The sequence below is a fragment of the Crocodylus porosus genome, unplaced genomic scaffold (genome assembly GCF_001723895.1).
Source record: "Crocodylus porosus isolate Cpor-Errol unplaced genomic scaffold, CroPor_comp1, whole genome shotgun sequence".
Taxonomy (NCBI): domain Eukaryota; kingdom Metazoa; phylum Chordata; order Crocodylia; family Crocodylidae; genus Crocodylus; species Crocodylus porosus.
In genome coordinates, this window is record NW_017728907.1 from 33,908,416 (window position 1) to 33,918,120 (window position 9,705).

A 9,705-nucleotide genomic window follows, 5' to 3' on the forward strand; every position below is an offset into this window, starting at 1 on the left:
AGCCGCTGGGCTGGGCCCTGGGGGCTCCGGCCCGGGCCGCCGCCGGGAGAGGCGAGGAGAAGCTGGGCGGCCGCGCCAACGTGGCCGCAGCGCCCCAGGCCGCGCTGTGCGGGGAGCGCCGGCCCCCAACCCTCCCGCGGGCACGAAGCGGGACTTCTCCAGCTTCTCTCCACAAGCGGGAGGGCTGGGAAGGCGGCAGCCGGGTGAAAGGGCCTCGTGGCCCTTGACTTGGCTTTAGGGGGTAGGGAGGTTGAGAGGAAACTGTGAGGCAACAGGGCAGAGAAGAGAGGAGAGCTGATGTGACCCTGCCACAGCTTTGCAATCAGTGCAGGGGGTGGGGGAACTTGTGGCCTCAGCCAGCTTGGCTTGTCACAGCTGTCCCAGCCCTAGGGGTACATATATTGATGCTTGGATTCCCTGTGCCCACCCCCAGGGAGCAAAGGCCAACTCAGAGGTTAGAAAGCAAGGAACTGAACAGCCAAGGTATCAAGTACTCTTTCTCCACGTCACCTCTTCCCGTTTGGGCTTCAGAAACCTTCTTGGCATCCACAGCCGAGGAGTAATTGTGGACATGCAGGGTGGTAGCATGTGGGAAGATGTTTGGGGTGAGAGGGCTGAGGTAGGAGCAGTGATTGAGAGCAGCATGGCCTTGTAGAGGTGTCAGCAGTGGACAGGTCACCCCCATCTGCCTCTTCTCGGTGGCCCGCCAGCGCGTCTGTGTAGAACCTGTGATACCCGGATGCCTCAGTCCCTATCAGCCCTTCAGGGCCTGGGTCCATTCCTGGTCCTCCCCCTGTACCAGGGTCCTCCCCCAGCTGTAGAGAGCTTTTTATACCATGAATTACTCCAGTTAAAGCTGTTTGGGAAAATGCTGGTAAAACAACTGAAAACACTTTGACAATTTCTGTTTTAGTTTTACTCAGCAACAGAAGTAGCTGATGAATTTGTGTCTGTCAGTTAGACTTGATGAAACTCACATAGGTTATGACCCCAGTGAGGGGAATAACTCTGTTTGCTGTTTAATTTGAAACATGACTTATGTCCAAGATTATCACAAGGTGCTTGTGCTGCTTGGAGTTTGTGGGGGTGGGGGGGCCATTCTGTTTTACCTAGAATAATTTAGAGAAACATGAGCATAAAGGATTCTATTTTGGGAAAAGAATATTTTTAAATGTTTCCTCTGCAAAAGTGAGGAAAACTACTTAGGCATTTCAATTCTCCTTTAAAGATAGATCAGTGACTCTCAACCAGGGTGTCATTTTACCCTGGTGTGCCTTGAAATCTTTTCAGGAGTGCTGTGGGGAACTGCACCATGTTAGCATTTGTAGGTGTACGCACAATTCAAAAGATAACCACAGCGATTTGAAATAGAAATTCATAGTGTTAAAAACATTCTGACCTAGCGCAGTGTGGTCTTCCTGAGTTCTTTGCACCAGAAGAATTTCTGTATTTTTCTGTAATCAAAAGGCAAGTGAAAGCTAAACTGGCATCTTCTAAGGAATGTCTTGAGTCCAGCAAGGGGTTGCCTTGAGCCTGGAAAAGTTGAGAACCACCAAGATAGATGATGCCAAGTTTGGAAGAATAAATTCAAGTCTTTCAAGTTATGAAATAGATGGAATTCAGGTCTGCTAAAGGCATAAATCTCATCACAGCTTTAACTCTGGAGCTGCTACTGGTATGTCCAAAATGGTGTATGTATGAGTATACGTAGAGTGCTCTGTACACAGTTAGTTTTGCTGCCCAGTATCAGATATATTGGGCACATTTTTCAGAGGGGCTAACCACCAAAACTCCAATCAAAGCCAATGGGAATGACATTAATGACCACTTAAAAAAAAAGACCTGACTACATTGGTGGGTCTATGCCGTTGTAATGGATGCATAGCGCCCATAGCACACTATGCAGTCTAACTGCCCCTCCTTCTCGGAGGTAGCACAGATGTCAGTGTGCAGCACCAAAAGTGTCTGGATTTAGAACCCATGTCATGCCCTTGAATTGCCTTGTGCACAGTAGGTGGTGGCTGTGCTGCAAATCCCACTAATTGACCATGCTTTGTGTTTCCACAGCCTCTGAGCGTTCTGTCTGCCCCTCTCTGGATGAGGCACCGCCATTCTCTGTCCCCTTCAAGCCATATGCATGGGGCAGCCTGGGTGGCTCTGAGCTGAGGCATTTGGTGCAGAGCTACAGGCCCTGCCCAACCCTGGAGCGTACCTCAGCCCTGAGCCTCTTCTGTGAGCGGAGCTCAGAGTCTGCCCTCTACAATGCAGAGCGTGGCTCAGCCCTGGGACTCTATGGTGATTTCGGTTCCCCTGGGTCAGGACTCTTTGAGCGATCCTCAGCAGCAGCTCCAGGCCTCTATGCAGAGGCCCAGCCTGGGTTGCAGCAGGAGAAGGGCCCAGGTGGAATCAAGGTGGAGGCAGAGCTTCTGTGCCGCCCCTTACTCATCACCACCGGCTCCTACAAGTGCGTCAAGTGCAGCAAGGTAGGAATCCGTCCCCACAGTTCTGGTCCTGATTGATCCCTGGTTCTTTTCATGCATTCTGGCTTGCCTGACCCCTGCATGCACTCTCCCTTCAGGTCTTTTCTACACCGCATGGCTTGGAGGTACATGTGCGCCGTTCACATAGTGGCACAAGACCCTTCGCCTGTGACATGTGTGGCAAGACCTTTGGCCATGCAGTCAGCCTGGAGCAGCACAAGGCTGTGCACTCACAGGTAAGCGCCACAGAGGTAGGGGGAGGGGGAGGACTCCAGAATCAGGGCAGGCAGTGGGCAAAGGGTGCAGTGCCAGGGAAGCAGCTAAGGCAATTGTGTGGCATCAGAGGGCCAGTTGAAGCAAAGAGTGTGGGAGCTGCAGGCACTTGGGCTGGGGAGGGAAGGTGCTTGGAGTGAGGAGAACATCACAAAAGGCACCAAGGAGGTGTGGGAGGGGAAGAGCACATGGGAGTCAAATGCTATAGCTACAAAAGAATTAAAATAACAGAGTATGGAATACACATTCTCCAGGGTCTGTGTTTGTATAGGGAAACCCTATGCTGCTTCATAAACAGCACAAATTAATAAAACAACTGTTCCTGTCAGGAGTTACACTCTCACACACAAAGTCAAGACATTATGGCAGGATGGTAGACTCCTGAAACAGTTAAAGAAACTTGCTGTGAGTAGCTTCTAGTCAGCACCGCCTCAAATGGTGCAAACTTTCCCTAATTTGTAGCATGAGACAGCATCTGAACACCTAATTGTGTGTACAGGGCAGACTTCACCCGTCGCAACATGATCTGAGTCACACACAAAGAAAATGTGGTAGTTAAGTTTGGTAGGAAGATTTGTAACTTTTTCCACCTGATGATAATTGTGCCATATTTCCTCTTCACCCACCCAATTGGCATGGCAAATCTTCCCTCCTTACCTTAGCTTCAGGAGGATAGATTTGCAGTGAAACATGTTTGCTAACTCTTATTTAGAAGGGAATGAGTAAAATGGCAGGGTAGGTAATGAAGGGAAATATTTTATCAGCAATTAACCAGTGGAGGAAAGAGCAATGCAGCATACTGAAAACTCAAGGGGAGAGAATTTAGGACAGAGCAAAGAAAGTCAAGTACAGACTTAAAATAAGGAAACATGTCTGAAAAGCACAGCAGGGCCTTGGAAGAGGAATCTGTTTACTGGGAAAAGAGAAAGAGGAGATGATGTAAGACAGGTTGAAAGCAAGAATAGTTTTTGTGGCGGGTGTCTAGAAATGGAGTAGAAGACAGGAGAGTGTGATGGAGTGTCTGAGGCTGGAGTGGAGGGGTGGGGGTTGAAGCACCAATGTTTTTGATGCGTTCTATTTGGCTTTATAGTAACATTGATAAATCAAGCAGACTCCTATCCTAAAGCACTTAGCACCTTTGAATTAAATTATGATGAAAAGTAATAACAATAGCAGCTTGATCAAACAAAAATCAAACCACAACAAAAATTCCTGTACATGCCTCACTCTCCCACAAGGTATCAGATGGGGTACCATGCTGTGCTTATTTCTGGCTGCTTTCATTGACTAAGTGCTCCTTAAAGCTGTCCAGCAGCTGTTTGTGGCTCAGTGAAGTCCCTCTGCTCCTACCTTGGATCCTCCTGCTGGAGCATGCACACACACTCTGCACACTCCCATTCACCAAAGTGGCTGTGCCTACAAGCCCCTGTGGCTGTTTGATGAAGTCGCTACTTGTAAATAGTGTATAGAGCTGGGAAGAAGGTGAATTTCCTGGACTTTGAATTAGACATCTCATGGGTAGTCTTTGCCGTGTTAGTGACTCCGCTGGCATGTAGGGTACATGTAGGGGAGGAGAATGTGGTTCTTAGGGGAGGGGAGTATGTGTTATGCCCTGGCTGGCTGACTGTGCTGCAAATGCAGTTTATAGAATGACAAAAATGTGCATGTGGGGTGTGTTCTATCTGCAGGAACGCAGCTTTGATTGTAAGATCTGTGGCAAGAGCTTTAAGAGATCTTCCACCTTGTCTACCCATCTGCTCATCCATTCAGATACGCGCCCCTATCCCTGTCAGTACTGTGGGAAGCGGTTTCACCAGAAATCTGACATGAAGAAACACACCTTCATTCACACAGGTCAGTCTCCCAGCAGCTGGAGCTTATCCCCCTTCCCTAGAATATATTTCAGGAGAGTTCCCTTCTCCCATCAATCCATTTCTGATGCATTCATCTCATTCTGCATGGCCTTTGCTTCACACGAGTGTCTTATACTGCAAGAACCCAAGTAGGATGTTAGTGAAAAGAAGGGAGATTAGACCCTGGTTTCTTGAACAGCATCTGTTAAATAACTGAAATCGGAATAAATCCAATCAGTGTTCCTTTCATAGGATCCACCCTGTGTTTATCCAGAAGGGCTTTTCTATAGGATGACTTGTAGACCACTGTATTTATATTGGCCTTGATTTAGACCTGAGGCCCCTGTAAATGACAGGTGAATCTGCAGTATCTCTATCCACAGGCTGCTACTTTACAATAGAAGAAACAACAGCCTCCTCCTCCAGATCAAACACTAAACTCAAGGGCTGTGGGTCCAACTCAGTCTAAATATTTGCTCAGAGATTGCCTGTATATTGGGCTTCCACCCGGATTTTCCAATCAAATGGCTGCAGTTGGGCATATAATGGAAGGAGAGGTGCAGCATTCTCAGGTTTCATTGTCAGTGATAATGAATATAGAAACTAATAAGCTGCAGGTGAATTACTGTAGGAAGGGATATTTAAAAATAATTTAGTTTAAAGGGACAGCAGGTCTTCTCAGATGCATTTGAAAATGAAATGTCCTTTTCTCACTGCAAGGAACATTGCCGTAAGTGATGGAAAATAACGTTACTCGGGACATATTTCTGTATATTGGTACTGTCTGTCTAGCAAAGGATTTGATTTTCTTAGAGGTTACTAGCTATTGTAAAAATAGCTTATTTATAAATCTGTTCTGCTGATGGTTGCTAATTTAAGATGAATCATTTAAATCATAAAAGGAAAATGTCTTTTTACTATTAGTTTTTTCAATTGGACTCTACTGTGGAAATCTTTGGCCAGATTCCATCTCTCCCAACTACACAGTTGGTCAAATAAAAACAACCACAAAAAAACCTTGCCAAATTCCAGGTGAGCCAATGCAGATAGTCCAGGATCCATGGGTATAACTAAGTTTAGAATCTGACCCTGGAGTTTTAATTTAGTGCCCTAAAACCAGGTCCTTTACTGAATTCAGATTTCCTTAAATATATAAACTACACTACATGTGCGCTATGGATGCTGAACAACATCCCTGCCCGTATTTGTATTCCTTTCTCCTCATGCTGATTTTGAAAGGTGCTAGGCATTCACAGCTTCAGCTGAAATTAATGGGAGTTGTGGATGTGCAGAGCTGTTCTGAGGTCTGGGTTTCATCATAGCAGTTATTTGGTAACATGTAAAATTAAAAGAGGCTGAAATCCTGTCCCTCTTGAAGTCAACAGGAGTTTTTTTCAATGTTTTCAGTACAGCCAGTATTTAATTCATTGTACTTTCTTGGTAAGCAGGACTATTCTCTGTGGTCTTTTAGAAAGGGCAGTATTGCAGATGATAAACTTTAAAGTGTGAAGTGCATTTTCTGTGGCAAGTTTCTCTTTGATCTCCTTATGCAGTGTGCTGGCTCTCTAACATAGGGACTGCTCTGTCTTTACCCGCTTCGCCCTATAGGTGAGAAACCCCACAAGTGCCAGGTGTGTGGCAAAGCCTTCAGTCAAAGCTCCAATCTCATCACCCACAGTCGTAAGCACACCGGCTTCAAGCCCTTTGGTTGTGATCTGTGTGGCAAAGGCTTCCAGAGGAAGGTGGATTTAAGGAGACATCGGGAGACACAACATGGTCTGAAATGAGACCTGCCTACAGTCTCGCAAACACCTACAACACTATGTGAACAGGCTTCCTCAGCTTTCCTGGTGGCCCTGAGCCCTGCCCTTAGCACAGATCCTGGCATTACCTTTCTGGGCAGGAGCTCAGAGACAAAAGGAGAGGACAGGACAGCAGCTTTGAAGTTCAACTGGAAGGACTTGGCTGGGGTTTCTTTCTCTTTCTCTCTCTTCTCTCCCTTGCTTTTTTTTTTTTTAAACACTGGAAAACAAACATTTCCACCTGAAGCCTGAAACTCCAAATGTAGATAAGCTACAAAACAGCTGTGAGCTGGAAGGTTCTTTTGCCCATGGCAAAGATGAAATCCCTCAACTCTCTCTTTTTTTTTAAATTAACTTGCAGGGAAATATGGGTAAGAGTTTACATGATAAATACACTGAAAAATCTGGTAAACATTATAAGGACTGCTTGTTCAGGTCAACTTAACTGTTCAATAGCTTTTTTTTGTCATTTCCTAACTGGACAGCCAGTAGAGGAGGAGCAGGGTTGGACAGTGCAATCTGACATCTTGCTACTTTCAGAGCCAAAGTCTCAGCTTGGGCTAGATTCTGCTTTCACATAATAATGGCATAAATCAGGAGTTACATTGCTGGAAAACTAAGGTGAAAAGAGTCAGGCCCCTTCTGTGTTTCTAAACTGTCTATCTGTTATCCACGCAAGAGCTGGCTGTATGACTTTGCTTATGTATGTGTGTGTGGATTGGGAGTTAACTTCTATCTATGTCCACTAGTGAAGGACTTAACAGAAAAAGCCAAAGCCTTATTAATTGGAGCTCCTAAGAATACCCGTTTGTCCCTGATTGAGAAGGGCAAGACCAAAGGGCCAGGCACAGGCTTTCTGTCCAGAATGACCATCATCTTCACCACTCTGGGTTTGATTATAAATAACTGGGAAATAGCTAACTAGTTACTGATAGATTTGTTTGTATATTTGGGCTTTTGTATTTTTTAATGGTATTATACCTGAGGTGGATAGGAATCATAAAAGTATAAATAATTGATTTTGCCTTAAATGATCCTGTGCATACCTCAGTGAAAAATAACCCACATTATTGTTTTTACTTTGTTGGAAGGATCGTACATGTCTTCATTTAGGTTTTTTGGTGTGTCTTATGTTTATTGATATATATTTATTGGAATAATGTTTAAATTAATAAAGTATTGAAGATGTTCTTGCATGATTTTTATTGAAGTACATAACTTTAACCAAATTAGGAAACTCACCTTATTATAACGCAGCATATATTTACATATATTGCCACAGGTGGGTTTGGCACTTTACCCAGAGAATAAAAAGCTAGAATTTGCAAGAGTGTAAATCTCCTAAAATTTTGGTATCCTGAAATGGAACAATTCAGTGCACCTATGTGTGTGCAATGCTGCTGGAGCCCACTGGAGGCAGATGTAGTATAGGCAGTTATTGTAGTGCTGTGCCCATGCCAGCAGGTTTTGCCTCTTGCCAGAACTTCGTAGTGTATGCACAGTGCTGTACTATGGTGGCTGCAATCTTGGTTTGGAAGATAGCAAATCCAGAAGGGAAACAGTCAACTCTCTGTCACTGCCAGGGCAGGAATTTTAAATCATGACAAAAATCTCAATTTTTTAAATACCATCAGGATACCCATATTTCTTTTTTCTCCCATCAGGACTGTCCTAGTCAAACTAGGATGTTTGTTAGACAAAAGCACCACACCAACAGATTTAAAGTGATGTTGTAGGGGCCTAAACAAGAGTAAGGTGGAATTTAGGTGCATAAGTCACAAACAGCAATCTAAATTGACCCCACGCAGCAGCCATAACCTTCCCCCCCCCGGCTCCAACTAGATTCATTAGGCACTTCTACTCGTGGTCTGAAAGGATCCCTAGGTGCCCAGACAAACTGCTGCAATACACAGAAGCAATTCAGACCACATAAGCAAGAGAGAGTACAATTTTGCAGCATGAGGAGGGCACTTTTCTGGGTGCAGGAATCTTAAGTTCAGCTCCTGCTGGCAGAGATATTTCTGTTTGCGTAGCCAATGACTGTCTAATGTAAAATCCATAAACAATCCCAGCAGCAAATAATCCCAAACAAACCCTTGAAAAACTACTGGAAAGAGAAGGTAATGGTGGTCCCAGTATCTCCTGAATCATAAAATAGCAATTAATATTAAATTTAGTGAACACAGAACAGCTTTAACAGGAAAGAATGACAAAGCACCCTGCCCTTCCCCGCAAATATCCTGCAGCTGGTGTTAAAGCACTCTCATCAGACTTGGAGGATGTGGGTTCAAGTCTTCTCGGGGGGTGGGGAGCAGGGTAGAGCTTCAATCTGGGTCTTCCACATCATAGATGAGTGCCCTAGACACAAAGACTGTTTGGTAAAAGGGGAATGCTATTACCTTTGCTTGCTACCTCTATTTTGTGAGAAAGGGCTGGCTTAGGCACCTGACTCAAGGAGAGGGTTAAAATCTGGGACTCCTAACTGGAAGATGGCATTTCTCTGCAGTCCAGAGTTAGACACTTTTAACTTCCTTAAGGAATCATTCCCCCCTTCTTGGCACTTCGTCTAGAGTAGCTGAGGCAGCTCAGCATGCTGGCTTTTGTGGATCCTGTTATGAGGCGCACAAACCTTCAGGCCTAACAATAGGCTGTGGCTTTCACTTGGTGGCAGGACACCTAAAAGTCAGGTGCCACAATGCTGAGCTTAGCAATATATTTGAACTCTATTAGTGGGATGACCTGTGTGCATGATATTGCAAGACATCTTCCTTACTGAACAGTGAAACAGAGGATACATACTAGGCAAGGGGGGGAGTGAGAAGCATGCGGACAGTAAGGAAACAGGTGAGTGCAGTACCAATTACGATACAGTAAAAGTTATTGTTATGGTCTTACTAGTCAGTGCAATGAATATTCCTCAGTCCTATTGATTTCTAACAAAAACACCCTGTCTCATTCATCATTTGTTGAAGTTTAATTCATAATTTCCAAATGTACACTTATACAAAATCACAATAGAATTTGCTCCTGATAATTAGTCTGCTTACAGGATGTCTCCCCTCCCCTTTCATTCCTCAAGCCAGCCAATGCTTGCAAAGCATTAAATACTCTTCAGCTTTTCTTGAATCAGCAAGACATAGACAATAGATCACTGCATTCTACAGACTTATTGACAATGAGTGTAAAGCAAAAGTCTTTAACTGAATATTTTACTTCATAATTGTGGCAAGCACTCCACTTCTGTGGTGTGAGACTTTGCATTAAGCACGCATCTGTATAATCTTAGAGAGTTGTCAC

General features: G+C 44.7%; 1 protein-coding gene across 1 annotated transcript; it reads left to right on the forward strand.

Annotated features, from left to right (window-relative positions):
* The first annotated feature begins 1,458 nt into the window (after positions 1-1,458).
* Positions 1,459-7,560, forward strand: GFI1 (growth factor independent 1 transcriptional repressor). Its single transcript, XM_019531106.1, has 4 exons — positions 1,459-2,483; positions 2,579-2,716; positions 4,442-4,607; positions 6,215-7,560. Exons 1-4 carry the CDS (start codon positions 2,049-2,051, stop codon positions 6,391-6,393), a joined length of 918 nt encoding a protein of 305 aa, XP_019386651.1. The 5' UTR covers positions 1,459-2,048; the 3' UTR covers positions 6,394-7,560.
* Positions 7,561-9,705: the final 2,145 nt, after the last annotated feature.

What these genes read in the sequence shown, in the direction of transcription:
- GFI1 (XM_019531106.1), top strand. Translation starts at nt 2,049, where the DNA reads ATGCTTTGTGTTTCCACAGCCTCTGAGCGTTCTGTCTGCCCCTCTCTG. An exon ending in AGTGCGTCAAGTGCAGCAAG is followed by an intron (nt 2,484 to 2,578) that starts GTAGGAATCCGT and finishes CTCTCCCTTCAG; the next exon opens with GTCTTTTCTACACCGCATGG. An exon ending in ACACACCTTCATTCACACAG is followed by an intron (nt 4,608 to 6,214) that starts GTCAGTCTCCCA and finishes TTCGCCCTATAG; the next exon opens with GTGAGAAACCCCACAAGTGC.